This window comes from Topomyia yanbarensis, chromosome 2 (genome assembly GCF_030247195.1).
Source record: "Topomyia yanbarensis strain Yona2022 chromosome 2, ASM3024719v1, whole genome shotgun sequence".
In the NCBI taxonomy this organism is placed as follows: Eukaryota; Metazoa; Arthropoda; class Insecta; order Diptera; family Culicidae; genus Topomyia; species Topomyia yanbarensis.
This window is the reverse complement of record NC_080671.1, coordinates 178,027,847-178,048,113: the sequence shown is the minus strand read 5'-3', so window position 1 is coordinate 178,048,113 and position 20,267 is coordinate 178,027,847. Positions and strand designations below refer to the sequence as shown.

Below are 20,267 nucleotides of genomic sequence, written 5' to 3'. Positions count from 1 at the left end.
CAAGGAGCCGCGCAGAGCAGTAGATCTTAACTCCTGGGGCAACACTTACCGTATCGTGAAGCACGACCCAACCGTATGGCCAACTATACCGTACGTTGCAGTGACGGAAATACTGGTGACAATCGAGTCTCCCACGACGAGGTCTTTATAGTAGCGATAGCGAAGAAAGTTCTCAGTCCGCACGGTACCTCCAACGTGGCATTGAGGACCGCGATTCTGGCGTTCCTGGAGATGTTGAGAATAGTTCTACAAAAATTCCTGGACAAAGACTACTTCCTGTATAGATGGAAGATCCAGAAGCTGGTATTGCTGTCCAAACCAGGGAAGCCACCAGGAGATCCAGCATCGTCTATAGTCTAATGGATACTCTTGGTAAACTTCTGGAAAGGATCATCTCCAACAGGATGATGAACTACGCTGAAAGTGAGAACAGACTATCGTAGAGGCAGTTCGTGAACGCGGAGAAAGTATTGAAGCTAAGGAGAAGAGGTAATCGCTACTGTGCCCTGGTTACGATCGACGGGAAAAACTAGTTCAATAGCGCCAGCTGGCTGGCTATTGCCGCCGTGCTGCACAGAATGCGGGTCCCGGACTATTTGTGCAACGTTTTGAAAAGCTACTTTCAGAACCTTGCACAAACGAGCCGAAAATAGGGCAGAGGTGAATTAGGGTCATGGCGGGAGTATCTTAGGGCTCCTCAATCGGCCCAATGCTTTGGAATATAATGTACAACGAAGTGTTAACACTGGAACTGACTAGGAGAATTGAAATCGCCGGGTTTGCAGATCACGTTGTGTTGACGATAACCGGCGAGACAAACTTGAGATTTGAGGAGGTGGAAATGGTGACGCAGCGACAAGAGGCATCGTGGAAGCTTGGATGGCTGACGCCAAGTTGCAGCTTGCCCAGCTTAAGTCGGAGGTAGTGCTGGTCAGCAACCGTAAAAAATCTAGCGCGTTGTGATCAGCGTTGGGGGCAACTCCTTGTTTAATCTCCAATTTTTATGATTTTGGTTCAGAGCTCCTTCTAGCTGATAAATTTGGCGGACGCTCAAGAGAAAAATTTAAGCCTTTGCAAAGAATCTCATCTGCATATGGTTTTAATGGGCAGTAAAAGATGTTCCCATATTGGAATTATAAGAGTCACACTCTTCCTGAGCCAAGAGAGCATAATTATTTGTTGTGGTGTGTGCGAAACTCTTTTTAGGATTTCTACAACAGAGTACTTAGTGCATCATTTGAGGAAACGCTTTATATTCCTCGGGAGCGGGCCATGGTAATAGACAGTGTGGACTCACTCCACTAAATGCATCCCCAGTGTAAGAGTCTCATGATTCTCTGTGCAATTATCATACTGAGCCTTATTGCTACAATAATCCAAATCAACCGAACAGGCCGACGATCCTTTTCGTAAAAGTTGCCAAAGGTCACCCGAAACGAGTTTGAACAGATACATCATGTTGTCCCGTCCAGTGCGATTGGCATTCAAAATCCTTGCTTCGCATGAAAAACTCGGGTCGGTGATTACACCGTCGATCTCAACTTTGTGAGCGGGCATGTGGACGCGGTAGTTCCTAATAAAAGGTTTATCGTCAATAACATCATTTGTTCGCTTTATATAGAATATCACATTTCTGAGCTTATCTAGTCGAACATTCGAGATATCTGTCTCGGCTGAATATTTTTGGGTTACATTTTTCGAGATCACTAGCGGAATATCTTTGTTCCGAAAAAAGATCTGATATGTTCCAACCCAGCTTAATTTATATGGTTGTAAACGGAAAATAGGAATCTATCAGGATGAATCCTGTTTGACAACTATTTTACTGTCAACTAGTCAAAAATGGTATAAATTGCGGGAGCTTCAACAAATTGAAAGACATGTAAAAAGTAGAATAAGGCAAAAATGAAGTCTTCACTTGATGGTTGGCTGGATGCTATAAATTTTCATCATTAGATTTTACCACCGTTGCGTACTGTTTTCAGTTCTATGTTTTTAACGGATTCGTTCTAGAGTATTTATCCGTCTTTTATACATTATACATCTTTAGGTATCTTTCGTTTCTCTTAGTCATCAATTTGCCGAAAATAACCAACAAATTCGATAGAGTAGAACTTTATTCACTTGATTTAGAATTGGTTTGGTTTTTGGATGAAAAGAAACAACGAAGCTTCGTACATTCAAATAGTTTGAACAAATCTTCCTAAAGCAGACCACCCCGTTCACTAACGCCTAGAGAGTGTATGAAACAGCACTAGTCGCGAATTAGGACAAAAATAACAGATCAAAATTATCAATACTCCCTAAACAGTTACTCCCTTAATAGTATCTGCAGTGCATATCGCGATACATTCGTATTATAACATTGTATCTGCTATACTTTACAATCAAGCAATGATTTTCTAGCCTAAAGAAAACCAACCATCGACCTTCATATTAAAGCCCACGCAATCAATAACCTGGGAGCACTTTAACAGCATCATACCAGAATTCCCCATACACAGTTCAGTGGAAAGTCTTAACTTTAACTACAAAAGACCCAACCCATCCCCTTCAGCCTACGATGTTTACCAATCCATGGTTTTGCGCAACGATAGCCATTCTCTTTCCTTTGGATCCCGTCATATAGTCGTCAGTGACGGTTAGATTTTCCTTGCTGCTGGTCTGAGCATGCCAACTGTTTACGATTCGGAACAATGGTGAAATCTTGCGTTAATGTCCTACGATGTCTTTGTTCCGGGTGGGCATTCTCTGGAGATTGTGAATAGTATGTTAGAATCCTTAGGTATATCCTCCATTTCGGACCGAAGCATCGTTCGACTGTTTCGGTTTGATTTCCTACTTATTGGGGCTTACGATATGTCTCAAGGCATGGTAGCATACTGAAGCACGAGGCAATTTTTTTTTGCGGGTGTAGAAAGTCTCTGAAATTTTGTTTTTATGTACCAATCTTCTTAATTGAAATTATATAGTATCAACTATGAGTATACGCCGACGAATGTGTTTGCTCGAAATAACTTTTTTCATCGCAAAAAACGTTCATTTCAAATGGATAAATGGAAAATAATATTTACTCAAGAGCGTAAAGTGTTTTATTCACTAATAGGTGAATAAATCGAAGTTGAATGACATTTGGCTCAGAATTGTCTATTTATGTCATTTGAAAAATAAAAAAATACTCGGAAGGCAAAGTAATTATTGGAACATTTTCATTCAGCTGCTGCCGCATTCCAATTCGGGATGTAATTAAATCCCGAAATCCGCACCGATTCTAAGAAGAGCTTCTTTTATAAATGGAATACTTCTTGGAAAAAATGAGATGGAAATACATCTCAAACCTTAATTGGTGTAGTATACGACTAAGTCTCTGTGTTATATGTAAATCAGATCTCATTAATGGTTAATGAAATTGAAAATTATTGTAAAGCTAGCTAGTTCGAAACCAGTTTCGATGTTTGGATATGTTTGCTTTTTGAGATATGGGTGAGTTTGCCTAAAAACGACATGTTTTAAGCACATAGCTTTCGAACAAAGTAATTTAGTCACACTGTGTAATTTAAATTGAAATATGATTAAATTTATGATTTAAAAGATTATAATAACACCTTTCCAAGAAGCTATAAATTGTCAAAATACATTCACAAACGGTGGAGATATTAAACATTTTATATTTTTGTTCATCACTTACCAATTTACAATAACCAAAAGCGAATCCGTTACATAAAGAGTATTGCTTTACTGGTCTTTTAGGGGCGAAACTAAACCGATTTTGACTATCGGCGTATCAAAACATATTTACGTGATTTAAGCAACTCGGATTCATTCATTTGTTTAGTTCAACATCAATTTCATGATAACACTGAATCAACAATTTGCCTCCACAATACTCGATTTGTAGCTGCAGCTCTCCAACGTCGGTTACGCCCCACACTCGCCAAATCACGTTCCACCTGGTCCGCCCATCGTACTCTCTGCGCTCCTCGCCTTCTTGTACCAACCGGATCATTAGCGAACACCATCTTTGCAGGATTGTAGTCCGGCATTCTTGCAACATGCCCTGCCCACCGTATCCTTTCAGCTTTGGATACTGGGCTCGCCATAGAGTACAGCGAGCTCGTGGTTTATCCTTCGCCGCCACACACCGTTCTCCTGCACACCGCCGAAGATCGTCCTTAGCACCCGTCGCTCGAAAACTCCTAGCGTTTGCAGGTCCTCCTCGAGCATGGGCCTAGTCTCGTGCCCGTAGAGAGCCACCGGTCTTATAAACGTTTTGTATATGGTGCATTTGGTGCGGGGGTGAATCTTTCTTGACCGCAGTTTCTTCTGGAGCCCATAGTAGGCCCGACTTCCACTGATGATGCGTCTTCGGATTTCACGGCTCACATTATTGTCAGCCGTCAATAAGGATCCTAGGTAGAAAAAATCCTCCACTACCTCGAAGGTATCCCCGTCGATCGTAACGCTGTTCCCTAGCCGGATCCTGTCGTTTTCGGTTCCGCCTACCAGCATATACTTTGTTTTGGACGCATTTACCACCAGTCCGACCCTCGCTGTTTCGCGTTTCAGGCGGGTGTAGAGGTCTGTCACCGTTCCAAATGTTCGGGCCATAATGTCCATGTCGTCCGCGAGGCCTACAAATTGGCCGGATTTCGTGAAGATTGTGCCCCGGCTGTTGAGCCCGGCTCGTCGCATCACACCTTCCAGAGCGATGTTGAACACGAGAGTCCATCACCTTGTCTCAGTCCCCGTCGAGATTCGAATGGACTGGAAAGTTCACCCGAAATCCTTACGCTGTTTTGTACACCGTCCATCGTTGCTTTGATCAGTCGAGTCAGCTTCCCGAGAAAGCTGTTTTCGTCCATGATTTTGCATAGCTCTACGCGGCCGATACTGTCGTATGCCGCCTTGAAGTCGATGAACAGGTGATGAGTTGGGACCTGGCATTCACGGCATTTCTGGAGGATTTGCCGTACGGTGAAGATCTGGCCATCTATGAAGCCGGCTTGATAACTTCCCACGAACTCATTTCCTTTAGGTGATAGACGACGGAAGGTGATCTGGGATAGCACTTAGTAGGCGGCATTCAAAATGGAGATCGCTCGGAAGTTCTCACACTCCAAATGGTCGCCTTTCTTGTGAATCGGGCAGACCACTCCTTCTTTCCACTCCTCCGGTAGCTGTTCAGTTTCCCAGATCCTGACTATTAACCGGTGCAGACAAGTGGACAACTTTTCCGGGCTCAACTTGATGAGTTCTGCTGCGATACCATCTTTGCAAGCTTCTTTATTGTTCTTGAGCTGTTGGATGGAATCCTTAACTTCCCTCAACGTGGGAGTTGGTTCATTCCCGTCCTCAACTGCACTGACGTAGTCAAATCCTCCGTTGCCTTGGTCATCTGTACCTACATTCTCCTCACCGTTCAGGTGCTCGTCGAAGTGCTGCTTCCACCTTTCGATCACCTCACGGTTGTCCGTCAGCAGGCTTCCGTCCTCATCCCTACATATTTCGGCTTGCGGCACGAAGCCTTTGCGGGATGCGTTGAGCTTCTGGTAGAACTTTCGTGTATCTTAAGAGCGGCACAGCAGTTCCATTTCCTCGCACTCCGCTTCTTCCAGGCGGCGTTTTTTTTTTCTCCCGGAAGAGGCGTGTCTGCTGCCTCCGCTTCTGTTTGTATCGTTCCACATTCTGTCGGGTTCCATGCTGCAGCATGACTGCTCGCGCTGCATTCTTCTCCTCCAAAACCGCTCTGCACTCCTCGTCGAACCAATCGTTCCGTCGTCTCCGTTCCTCGTACCCGACAATGTCCTCAGCTACGTTGTTGATGGCTGCTTTTACTGTTCTTCAGCAGTCCTCTAGAGGGGCCACGTCGTGCTCTCTCTCGTCCGGTAACGCTGCCTCGAGGTGCTGCGCGTAGACAGTGGCGAAATCTAGTTGCTTCAGATCGTGCCGAGGCGGCCGTCGGTACCGTACATGATTAATGACGGATAGTTTTGGGCGTAATTTAACCATCATCAGGTAATGGTCAGAGTCGATGTTAGCGCCACGATAGGCCCTGACGTCGATAATGTCGGAGAAGTGCCGTCCATCTATCAGGACATGGTCGATTTGCCATTCCGTCTGTAGCGGTGATCTCCAGGTATAACGATAAGGGAGGCTGTGCTGGAAGATTCGATTCAGAAAACATTTTGTGAATTCACGCGCTAATGAATGTAAAATATCCGAAATCGTCATAGCACAGTATAGATCCCGCCGCACTTGCAATGTATCGAGTCCAATAAGCAAACCCCAGCTTTCGTAACTTGGCAGCTGGTGAGGATTGCTCCAAGGCAATCGACGAAGGGCAAACCGAACAAATCTGCGCTGTACTGTCTCAATTCGATGGACACCGTTGTGATAATGAGGGTTCCACACAACTGAATGTGTCGATCGAACGAGTGAGCAGTTGAGAGATTTCAAGCCGTAAATGTCTGAAAAGTGCTTAGATATCATTATGAACCCCAAACAGCGTGATGCCTTTGCGACAATATAGCTGATATGCTGTTTAAACGTCAGTGTTGTTCATCGAGAAAAACTCCGAGTATTCGAATTGAATTGGCGTTTTTTTCCTCGAGAACGTAATGACCGTACATTTCTTGGCGTTTAGGGTCATTCGGTTGATCTTGCACCATTCCGCAAAGGTTACCAGTTGGCGCTGAAGGAAAGCTGCATCATCAGTATTCCGGATTCTATGGTATAATTTGATTCCGGTAAATCAGTATTCCGGATTCTATGGTATAACGTCGGCGAAAGACAACCGTGGTCCTTCTAAACAAAAGTTGACGTCATTGAAATACAGAAGAAAAATCTGCCTTGCGGAATACCAGATGAAGCGAAGAACTCTTCGGATACACAATCACCTATCTTGACTGCTAGACGACGATCACTGAGATACGATTGCATCTAACGGCGAATATTAGTACCAAAGCCAAGTCCATCCAACTTTGCCACTGCAATAGCGTGATTAATCTTGTCAAAAGCAGCTGAAAGGTCCGTGTAGATAACGTCAGTTTGAAAGCCGTCCGACATGGTATCTGTAACATATGTTGTGAACGACAGAAGACTCGTAGATGTTGAACGTTTCGACATAAATCCATGCTGAGTCTCGGAGATATACTGTTTGCAGTGGCAATACCACGGTAGTTGTCAACTACCTTTTTATCACCTTTTTTGTGAACTGGAAACGTGAAGGAGGATTTCCAGAGTTCGGGAAATAGTCCGGTTGTTAGCGACAATTGAAACAGATGACAAAGAGGTTCAATTAGATCGGCAGAGCATTTTTTAGAATAATAGTTTTTTTAGAATAATCTGGGCCTGCCGAGGTTGAAGCCTTCATTTTGCCAATCGCCAGTTGTACCATATTATTGTCGATATTGATCGAGTTCTAAGACTGGTATGATTGAGGTACATTGAGAGCCGCGCGTGAAACCTGGGTCGGTGTCAGTTTCTCGTTGGAGAAAACACTTGCGAACATTTCAGAGAATAGTTGGCAAATCTCCTGTAATCTAGAATGTAATGCTATTATAGTCGGCTTGTCTAAAGTTATAGCTGACGGTGTCAGAAGCATTGTAGTCATGCTTCACTCGAATCGCTTCAAGCACTATATGCTGGGGAGGGTGGTGTCTAACAATCTTTACCAGGGAGAACGGTGCTGCGCTAATTTTTAGCGCGTAGTCAGATTTACTCGAAAAAACGAGATCAAGTGATCTGTTGTTCTCGTTCACCACATTATTCGTTTGGCGCAGCAGATTTAGACTGTAGCATTCAAGCAAATTGGTGATACCAGCATGAAAACATGACAATTCGGGATCAGCGAACATAAATCCGTCAGAAGCAGAGCGCCATTTTACTCCGGAGAAATTGAAATCACCAACAATCAGGATCTCACCAACCGGGCTTGCTTGAGCGGAAATCCGTTCCAGTGACTCAGTATGTGAATCAATCAATGTCAAATCGCGAGTGCGGTCCGGTGGAAGATAAACCACGCAAAGAAAAAGTGCGTAGCCAGCCAGTTTGATTCGCACCCACACCTGCGCGACACAGACCCCCAATGTATCCTCAATCAGTTGCGCTTTCAATCGACGATGGATAGCCACAAGTACCCCGCCGCCGGTAGCCTTAAGACTGTTGCGTGAGCTGCAATCAGTACGGAAAACATCGTAGTTGGCACCAAATGCTTGCACTGACAGAGTGCTATCGCTAAGCCACGTCTCTGTGAGGGCGATTATGTCGAAGCATTCATCCGAACTTGCTACCAAATAATCGTCGATTCCGGAATTCATACCACCGGCATTCTGGTAATATATTTGTAGGTTTGAATGCCGCGATTGATTGCCGTTGGTATGTACGTTCACTACAAAGATAAGAGGGGAAACTTTTCCAAAGTTAAGGTGTTTGACCCTTGCATTATGCATTGCGATCCACCGTGAGTGTGATGGATGTTTGATGGTATATAAATACACAGATTGTCATATAATCCTCCTAATAGTGAGGTAAAAGCTTTTTCATACATACTTCATATTATACTCGCAGCATCATCGAGAGTAACTGTTTTTTTGAATCCACGATTAATAGTGAAGCATTGAAACACACATGATATAACTATCTATCTTCTCCATATTACCACGAAGCCGTTGGTTAGAGTAGCATCTACCATCTTAGTTCAACACATAGGCTCAAATAGTAGTGCGATTATTGGGGCATTCGTTTCGAGTTTTCATTGCGCTTAAACAGATGACTTTCACCATTCTAAGCCCGTCATACTTTTCTTATGAATGATTTGTTATGATCGAACATACTTATTTGTAGAAAAATAAAACTTGTATTACATGTTCATTCCTCAAAATCAGTTTATATGTCGAGTCCAGAGACACTTTCGATGGCCACCTGCTTAACAAGAATTTAAATACTTATTCTGATAGTTTGAACCATTTCCTTTTCATGGTACTGGTTTGTATAGGCCTATTGATCCATCCATCTCCTGCTAGAGAATTCCAAACAAAACAATTCGAAAGCTTTAAGGATAACTGAATGCACGGTTTTTGTGCTATCGACAATGAAATAATCCTATGCACTCCCTTCTATTTATTTCTATGAGACAAAATGTTTTCAGTCAGGTTTGTATTAAATCTTTCCATAGTGCTATGGCCATTTGACACACAAAAATATTTTTTTTCTGGCACACGAAAAGCCAACAAATTGAACGTTTCAGTATCATAATAAATAATTTAGGTCCACCAACAAAGTAGAAAAGCCAGATAAGGGACCATTCATACATTACGTAACGCGTTTAGGGGAGGGGGAGGGTGACATGTGACATGTTGTGACATATGGGGTAGAGGGAGTAAGCTAGATCGTTACGTAACATGATTTTACTGAACAAAAAATTTTTTCGAAGAATTTGTCACGAAATAGGGGAGGGGGGGATAGAGAAATTTGTGACAATTTGTTACATGGTGGGAGCGGGGAGTCAATTTTGGGCAATTTTCGCGTTACGTAATTTATGAATAGTCCCTAATCCAAAACGACGCCACCAAGAAAATTAGAACGAAAACGAAAAGGTGAAAACAAAAAAGAAGAAAAACTGTAGAAAGTGCAGTATATATTAATTAGCCATTTTTCAAATAATGGGACAAATTCACTAACATATCAAAACATTCCAAAACATTGGTTCTCAAATTCGCACAATTTCATTTTTTTCATTTACCAACTACGCTACGCCCACCCCAAAAATGAAAGAGTTAATTTCATCCATATTATTCATTTATTAATTATTTTTTTTATTATTTTTATTATTATTATTATTATTATTATTATTATTATTATTATTATTATTATTATTATTATTATTATTATTATTATTATTATTATTATTATTATTATTATTATTATTATTATTATTATTATTATTATTATTATTATTATTATTATTATTATTATTATTATTATTATTATTATTATTATTATTATTATTATTATTATTATTATTATTATTATTATTATTATTATTATTATTTATTTCATTAATATTGTGCATTTTATTAGACTTGACTAGGGGTTTGCTCAGGAACACAAATTGTGTCTCCGTTTTTTGAGCTCCGGCGTTTGCTTAGTCCGTTAACTAAGTAAATGTTGGATACTGACGAGACGCAAGGATAGTCGAAACGCAAATTCCATAACTAATTTAATTATAATTATTTATTTTATTAATTTGATTTAAATTATTCATTTCACGCATTACATAAACTTGATAACTTTCTTTTTTTTGCTCTATTAATTTTTTAATTAATTTCAGTTTATTGATTTTTTTTAATTTATTCAGTTTATTCGATTTTTTTTGGTGCATTACTCAAAAATGTGTTCATCTCATTTTTAATTGGGTGCCAAGTTCGCGTGAATTCTGCAAAGCTATGAGTGATCCAACGGTGATATGTGTAAGAAATGTCTCATTTCACTGTTGGGTGGATCTAATTGTTTTTACTATGTATCATATTACTGCTGAAAAAAGGTATATAGTTTTTGCTAAATTTCTTTTAATCCTCAAAAGGGCAAGCTAAAATTGTGGCTTTAAGAAGATCGTTTCTACCCAAGGAAATCAAAAGTCTCTTTTTTGTCATTTTACTAGTGAAAGAATCGAAAGCCCGAAAACGCTCGATTTTTACTTCAACTTACAAGTTCATTGAAGCTGACGTAAATAGTCGGGTTTTTTGAGGGTTAGTGAAAATATCTCGTGCTAATGAAAATAAAAAGTTTCCTGGGTTTCCCGGACCCCGGGAATCATTAAGCATATATTTCCGGGATTCGAGATAATAATTTACCGGGACAAACCATCCCCCTTTCCTCCTACTAGAAATAGGGTGACCATACGTCCTGGTTTCCCAGGACATGTCCTGGTTTTGCATTGATTGTCCTGGTGTCCTGGGAAGTCGAGGAAAATGTTTGATTTGTCCTGGTTTTTCTCCTGGAAGCCTAATATATTTCTATTTATTCCTAGGGGCAGATCACTCTAAAAATATATAACAAATTTTCATCAAATTAGGAAAAATGCATTTAATTTAATTTCCAACTTTGCACTCCCTCGCAAAAAATTTTGTTTAACAAACGTCCTACGCTGATTCACTTTGTTCGACGTTTTGTTGAATGTAGGGCTGATTTTTTGTAGGGTTTTGACGTCTTACACGCAACGCAAAATACATTGCACGCAACGCAAAATACATTACGAATTTCTATTTTGATGGAAAGAAATGCATTTAATTTAGCTGATTTTTAAAAATGCATCACAAGTGATCTGCCCCTAGATTTATTCAGTCTTCGCTTTTCACTATGCTCCAGATCGTAGTTACGACCGACCGCAACCATAACTACAACGTATACTCATCCTCCATCGAATTGCGACAAACAAAACTTAATACAGTCGAATATCCCCATTGTACCTTCCGATGGTTTTTTTATCTCTCAAGAGTGCCTCGTCAACATCGATGAAACAATGGTTACCAGCGCTTCTTCTCGGCTCAAATCGCCTTCAATCCGGGACTCGAAGAATTCCCTTTGGTACCTCTGAAAAGACACATCGGCGTTTTGGTGCTTCTGCTTCTACTTGTGTTCACTGGCTAGTGGCTTTTTTCATCTAACTGGAAAACCATTCCATAAAAAGAAAAATATCAACCATCGTGGAAAAATTTCATTGAGTGCTCTCTCGAGCTGGGGATCATGGAATTACTACAGGGTTGATACCAGTACCTATTCAGTTGCTCTGCTTGTTAACAGTGCAGTAAATCAAACGAACGTTTCTACCTAAAGTCTGCTGTCTATGTGCACCATGCCAGTATTATAAACAAGCAAAGCAATCGAATAGTAAAATTCGTCCCAACCCAGTGTGAACAATAAAGCACTGTTACTTTCATCGGTGCGATATCGATCATTCATTTTAAGATGTTTGAAACTCAACAGCAAAATTCAACAGCAAATTTGCAAATGCAGTTCAGACTAACGGAAGTCGTCGTTATACAAGCCCACCACACTCTCGTTACTGATAACGATTAAAACTTTGGCCATAACGAAAAGCTACGCTATGGAAGACAACATGCAATACGTCATTGAGCATGATAATGTTTAACGCTATCTTGATGACATTTTTCTTGTTGCTATTTATTATAACGTGTTTTAACTCTGCAGTGTGAACATAGTATTAGGACCAAGATACCCGTATATGTTGACAATGATAAGATTGATATGCGTCTGCACGATTTACACCTTGGTACTATTAATAAATTTATTACAACCATCATGTCGGAATACGCAAGATTTAGGTTTGAAACCAGGAGAAAATTTTTCTAGGTATTTTCAACGTTGTTTCTTTTGTGAAAATGCGAGTGACGGAACCTATTCCGTCATATGTGAACTTTCAAATCAAAGCAAAACGCCTGACCAAATCTCAAATCACGCAGTGCACATATGAAGGACAGACCCCTGCGTGCCCTACGTTGTTACACAAGAAGACACACTACGAGAAACCATGTACACAAACCTCTAACGAAGCAAAAAAAACTGTAAGTATACCCATCACACAGCCCTTCATCAACATCAACTAAATCACAAACCACCGGAGTTGCAGCTCAGGCATCAACGAATACTGCAACAACAGAACCTACGCACAGCGTGTCCGATCATTGTGATGCGCCTACTACTTCCCAATCAGCTGCTAGCACCACCGATAATACAGTAAATAACAAAGAACAGGGATACGCGATCGTGACCCGTAGGCCCCACAAACAACTCAAACCAGGTAATCGTGAAAGCCCATAGCACATTAACAGCGAGGATAGCATGAACGAAAACGATAAACCGAGAGAAAGCGGACTAAGTGATCTATAAGCAACAAGAGGCAATGAAATAAATCGATCTTCAAGAAGAAATAAGATCTTTACGCAAAGTAACAAAGCGCGTACACAAGATCCGATGGATACACAATAAAATTCGATTTTTTTTTATTTCGAGGTTTTAACCTTAAGGTCATTCGCCTCTTCGGGTTAGAAAAATCTCTTATGAAAATTTCTAACCCTATGTGCGGGGTCAGGGCTCGAATCCAGGTGTGCTGCGTACAAGGCAATCGATTTACCAACTACGCTACCGCTTCGATTTATTTATTTTTATTTACATATTGATAATATTAAAAGATCCACGGCTCAGATGATGCATTGAGGCGTGGCAATGTCGATTGAGAGGTAGCGGTGGGAAGCAGTACTCTTTCCACTGTCCTGGTTTTTTACTCGACTGATATGGTCACCCTATACTAGAAACCATCCTCCTTTCTGAAATGAAAACGAATCGATTTTTTAAGAATATAATCGTAATTTCCATAAATAATATTTGTTTGCAAAGCCTTTCATTGAAGAATTAGCTTTTAAAAAAAGAAAGAAATGCCAAAACATTAAATCAATCAGTTCGGAGATATGACGTGCACCACTAACGCTACTGTAAAGAAATATTTCGCAGCAATAGTCGATTAATTTGTTGACGTTGACATGAAAACATGAATATCCTTTAATTAGTACACACAGAAAAAAAATATTGGTAAAAGTAAAAGTGTTCCGCTCTTAGCAAGAACAACCAACGCCTACTATTAGATTGAAAGTAAAAATTTTAAATTAATCAGGTAGAATAATCAAAATAAAAGTTTTCCCTTTAAGCTAATGAAGAATAGTAATCAAAATAAATTTTTTTTAAACTAATACTTCGTTCACACTACGAGTTAAAACGTGTTTTGACGCTATCTTGATGACATTTTCCTTGTTACTAATTATTATAACATGTTTTAACTCTGTAGTGTGAACATGGTGTAAGAGTATGCATTAGTTGTTATTAGCTAAGAGTGAACAACTCTTATTTTTACCAACATTTTTCTGTGTCCAGTTAATTGAGTGAGGTTTGGACTATATAGCTTAAAAATCCTATTGATCTGATAATTTGTTGAAAAAAATGTAATTTACAATTACTACCTACTCCATGTCTTTGCCGATCGAAATATTGTCTGCAGTTAGTCTTTTGGAATTTAAAAAAATTTCCGGGATTCCCGAATCCCGGGAAAGAGAAAACAGAATTTCCCGGAAAGCTCTATTTCTGTGATAGTGGAACAATAATCCTAATAGGATTATCCACAACCCAAGCAGATTACTTGGCTTTCGATGATATGGCATACATCCCCAGCCGACATGGTTGAAATAATTTGAGCCAACAATGTTTCCATTTTCAATCACAACTTCTCTTCAGTGACAGGCATTCAATGCAGCTGTCATGTTCCTATGCTTCACTTTCACGTTCAAGCGGTTTACAGCCGAATGGAAACTGAACTCAAGTTAATTGAATTAAATTCTCATTTGTCTCTAGGAAGCAGATAATGAAACACACAGCTAGGACCAGCTCAATGTGTCAAGGTCGAATGAATTCGGTTTGTTATTGGCACTAATGAAAACGAACTGCCTTCGTGGGAACGAACTATGAGGGAAGAAACGTTGGATGTAGATGGCAATGAACCAATGGGAAAAGCCCAATGCAATAAGCAATAGGTTCTAACTTTCAGGATCCGAGTGGCATCAATGAAATCTGTGTATAGGACAATCACCATCACTGAATATTTTAGCGTTCACTCTCGGCAAATGAATTGGACTCAGGGTGACATGACAGATTCCCTGATGCAACAACCAACGGTAGCTTGTTCGGATGCACTTTGGAACCTTGAATGATTCAAGGTGCATAGCTCAATGGTAATGAAAGTTACACTGCAAAAATAGTGAAATTTTGACGATATGTTTATTCATTCGATTGTAACTATACACAACTTTTAACAAAAATTTGATTGAAAATCGTGTTAAAATCCATGCACCTAATTAAGTTATTGAATATTATCCTTTTATTCAAATGATATTATCTTTCTTAACTTTATCGGTATTTTAGATGCATCTGTTTTTCAATTAACGAATCTGTAGTTATCGCCCACCCACAATTATAACAATTTGTAACGGTGCAAACTATATTTTGTATATTTGGTACCGAAGCTGATGCACAGTCTCACAACTCTGCTCGCTTAGTTATGCGATGCCGAGAACGCCAACCGTTTTTAATGTGACTCTGGTGTCGTATTATTTGAAAGCACATAGTTGACAATCGATTTTATTTTATAGTGGGGTCAGCCTCCCAGAAAACTGGCAAACGAATGGCAATTTGCCAAATATAACCTTCATTTTTTTATTTTGTTTGAAAACTACTCGCGAAATAAAACAAACGTCTAATCATTGCTGTTAGAGTCAGTATAAGATTGAATTCGTTTAGTGGAAATTTAATGTTATTGTACTTCACGTGATTTGGTACTAGAACATGTGGAAAGCTACTATGAATGACCGCCTGGTCGTAAATTTATTAATATTTGCATTTGACCTCCTTCCTGAGAAGAATATGAAAGCAGATCATTTTATTTCAAACACAAAACGATTCAAATTAAACAACACTATCCAATGGAGCTGAAAATTAATTTGGCTCGTGCATGTTTAACACGCTCCACCGAAGCTACGATAAATTGTTCCAACATTTCGCGGGTTGCGAGGTGATATTTTTAGCATTATTGGTGGTCTTTTGTTGAACCTTCATAGTCCGTCAAATGCCAATGCCATGATGGTTGGTTGTGAAATTTTCGGAGCCTGCATAAACGAGCATATTACCTGTCGGTCCCGCCGGCCAGATAGTATATGACCGAGAAAAGCGCATATGCCACACCGATCCCGGTTGTCCAGTAGGCATGGTTGAGCCTGATCGGGTGTCCCACAATGGTCAAATCGATTAGCATTATGACGGAGTTGAGCACATGTACCATCAGATTGACGGCGTCCACGCGGTGTATTTCTGGAATGATACAGGCAGAGAGTTAGAATGGGTTCGGTTGACAATTTACATTTGACGGAATAAAATGCGATCTACATATCGTGAATATGTTATGAACTCTGGAACAAGGAACACAACAGTAAACCAAAGTTATGTGTTTGGTAACTGTGTTCCGTGTTATTCCCGTAAAACCATATATAACTCATAGAACTCTTGTTTTGTAAAACATGTGGAATTAGTGAAACTTGTGTGTGTGTGTTCTTCAGTGGACATCGTATAGAATACTTAAAAACAGAATTTACTATCTAAACTGTTAAAAATTCTAATAGCTAAGTCATGATTAGAATTGATGACATTAAAATTTAAAAAAATGAGGTTTCGTTGAATTTTCCGCAGAGTTGTTTTGATCATTAACTGTACAGTGTTTAGTAGAGCGATAAGAAAAAAATACCTGACCCTATGGGGCCACCCCTGAATCGTTTCCAGATCCACCAGGAATGTCTGCTCCAAACTTGAGCTAAATCGGACAAGTCTGGCTACCAGACCAACGTGTACGAAGTTTGTATGGGATTTTTCAACAATTTACATGACAAGTCCTGAAGTAACAGGACGAAAAATGTTTAAATCATCTGTGTAGAATAGTTGTACAAATTTAATACGAGTGCAGATGTCGTGTATGAATAAAACGAAAATTAGCGACCCTAGGTGACTTCCTTGAGGGATTCCGGTTGGCATACCAAGCAAGTTAGAATGTGGCGAACCAATTCTAACGATAGCACTGCTACTAGACGTATAGTTTTAGATGTGCATTGTTGTGTGGTACTTTATCAAATGGTTTTGAAAAATTCAAAATATATTGCATCGGTTTGTTGACAGCGGAGACTAAGATGCTAGTGTACGTCATCAAATTTGAAGTGGTCGAGCATTGTTTTACAATCCGTGCAAACATTCGTCAATTATGTCAGACGCAGTAGCCTACATCTCATTGTAAACTATCTTTTCAATGACTTTAACCAAACAGCGATATTTCTCTGTAGTTTTCATCATCATGAGTCTCCTTCAGCTTTGTAAATTGCAATTAAAGGATGTCCCACTTCAAATTGCATCATGGAATAAACGCTGTAGAAAAGAACCGATTGGTTAGAAGTAGTTTAGAATGTATTTATATACTGTATTTTATCGCTGTCAGTTTTTCGAAAATTGGAAAAATGGCCGTACAAAGTGCAGAAGGCTCCAAATCGGAACGAGCGGCAAAATACGGTGGAAAAATCATGGGCCCGAAAACCGTACACCCAGATGCTAACGATACCTCATTTTCCCATCATGGATGATGAGACTTACGTCAAGGCGGACTTCCGACAGCTTCCAGGGCTAGTGTTCTTCACCGCCTAGCACAAGTTTGATGTTCCGGGGGAAGTAAGGAAGCAGCAACTTTCAAAGTTTGCCAATAAATACATGATTTAGCAAACGATCTGCTCGTGTGGCAAACGGAGTGCGCCGTTCTTGGCTACCGGGACTATAAACGGGAGGATCTACCTCAAGCAGCAGCGTAGCGTCTGCTTCCTCTCTTGAATCAACACGAGGGCCCTACGACCTTCTGGCCGGCTCTAGCTTTGTGTCACTATTCAAATGTTGTCCTGGAGTGGGACGAAGCCAACGGAGTCACTTTCGTACCCAAGGACAACGCACCGGAACTAATTCCCATCGAAAAAAAACTGGGCGATTAAGAAGCAGGCATTAAGGAAGCATCCCAAGGAGGTCGAATCTGAGGAACGCATGAAGAAAAAGTGGGTTTCCGTACAGAAGAAGCTGCAGCCAGATGTTATACAGAACCTAATGAGCATAAGCATATGGTGCGAGCGTACGGTTATGGTATTGAAGTTGAATGAAATAAAAAAGCCAAAAGCTTATTTATTTATAGGTTATATTGGAAAGGATCGGTCCACTAGGTAATTTATTAATTCTTTGTCAAGTTAGCTTTTGTCCTTATGCTAATTATACTGTAGAGTGGATGTTTGTAATCTGTTAGCACAAAGGATGAGGAGGTTGTATGTCTGCTGGATAGACGGTTTGAATGAAACCTAGCTCCAGGGGGCTTTCCCTGCCACAAATAAAATAATACAATGAAGCTGTTTGGATTTAGTGTCTAACTGGTGCCAATTTGGTGTTAGTTTGAATACATCTTTTAACTATCAGTATCGCTTAACAAAGCGCGCGAATAATGATAACACAACAATCGGAAATTTATTTAATTGTGAGCGGAAAAAGAAACCAAAATATAATTGTCGTTTTATTTGCTGTATAAATATAAATAAAATCGACACACGATTAATAATACTTGTAGTGCGAAATTTCCAATTACACAGGTATTAGCATATCTATTTCGACAAACATCTTGATACACTAAAGGTTATCGCTTTTCATTATATTGCATTATTTTGCCGGTATAAAGCAACTAGGAATAATAAATTCGATCACATACCGTTTCATTCAATTAATCATAGGAAATACTCCCGACTATCAGCAGCCCGGAGCTGGTGTTGATTTTTTTTACAAACCTATCATATCCAAATTAACACAACAAACGCTAAGTTTACCGTAAATTCTCGGCACCCGGCTGCCCAGAGCAATAAACACATGATACCACGTCCGAGAGTTTCACATATCGTGTCATTTCTCAAGGTGAATCCAGATTTGTGTGACGCTTTACCCCACCCCACTAACAAAAGCTCCTTTCCGTGGCAAATGTGAAGACGCAGGGGTAAATATACACGGTGTCCATAACAACGTTAGTTACACTAACATTCCTTTCCTTCCCGATGACTATAAGGACGAGGAAAGTATCGTTATTGGCATTTCAAAGTATAGAATTCTCGAAACATAATCCTTAATGTTTCTCAAAGCAATTTCACTTGTTCTGGTCAATCACGGACTAGCAACTAGGAACTGTACGGTCATCATGCTTATGCTCATGCTCATATAGAACTGAAACGTGTCAATCGATTTTTCAAGTATTTTTTCTGCAAGCCTGACAATTGCGCACATATGTATTTGATATGGCATTTTCGATCTCTTGCCATATTGTACACAAACGCTTCCGCGTAAAAGTACATTAACGGTCCGAATGACTCCAAATCTGGCCTAATGCGGATAATACGTTTTATATCTATTTTTGCAATACAATTTATATTTTACCTTATATAAAAACTGTGAAATGGGAAGTTCTCTTTCATATGTGAAACTTTATAATTAATATACTATATGGAGTAGGAACTGGTCCAAATCAACCTAAAATTGATTGAGGCTATAATAAGTAACATCTGTGTAAATCGATTGGTCCGGATATATTTGTAAGAAACAGAAAGTTTAAATCGATATTTGAAACGTAAAAAATTTTTTGTCTGAAAGGACGAATTAACAATTTCTCAATATTTTTTTTCGGTAAAACGTATCGTAGATGATAGCATCAGAATTGCAGGATTTTCCTTCGAGCAATTTCGTGAGTTATTTCTACTGTTTCATCGCTAAAAAGTATTTTCTGTCAACTCTAAATGTTATTAGTCTAGGAGTAATTAATATTGGGGACAAGATGGTCGAGTAGGAATACATGAAATATATAGAGTCAAGTAGGTCAGTTTCCTTTGGCGAGCTCGCGCGATGATTCTTTTGCACTGATTTAGAAAACAAGCACTTGCTGGAAAGGTTATACATCTGGTAACGATTTAGCAATAATGATTGTACGCTTGGCTAAATATTTTTCAAGCTAAATCTATTAAGGTGACGGCACTTTTTGTTTGACGCTTTTAAAAAACTCCCTTGACATTTTTTTACATTGATTATATGTACTGTACTGAGGACGAAAGACAATGAGTTTTCGCTGAACAACACACGAAAAATTAAACGACAACGTAACTACTACAGCCGATCCACGGAAACAGCCGAGATGGCAGTCGTTAACGATGATCTCTACCGTGTATTTAATTCATGTAACATGAGCGACCTCTGCCATAACATAGCAAAGATAAGGCTTTATACCTATTGTATCCCCATACCTATTTGACCCTATTCTACTCTAGCTATATATATATATATATATATATATATATATATATATATATATATATACACGAAACACACGATCAAAATAAAAAAAATGCAAGTTTTTTGACAATCACGTTTTATTACTATTTTTTATAGGGAACGCGCTGATGACCAAATTCGATTTGCAGTATGTATGTATATAAGTTGAAAATAAATGGCTTCAAAACCAATGCAAATTTCCTCGCCGGTAGTTTGTTTTTTTTTTGTATGGGAATCCATTGTACCCTGAATACAATACAATTGGACAAACGTTTATC

The 20,267-nt window shown here is 39.6% G+C and overlaps 1 protein-coding gene across 6 annotated transcripts in view; it reads right to left on the bottom strand.

The window, feature by feature from the left end:
- The window catches only part of LOC131682233 (protein rolling stone-like), a 163,936-nt gene that overhangs the window by 8,683 nt on the left and 134,986 nt on the right, over positions 1 to 20,267 (bottom strand). For all 6 annotated transcript variants that reach the window (XM_058963584.1, XM_058963582.1, XM_058963585.1 and 3 more), the window contains one exon: positions 15,750 to 15,930. In XM_058963584.1, coding sequence (XP_058819567.1) covers positions 15,750 to 15,930 — 181 coding nt within the window. The remainder of the gene's footprint in view (positions 1 to 15,749; positions 15,931 to 20,267) is intronic.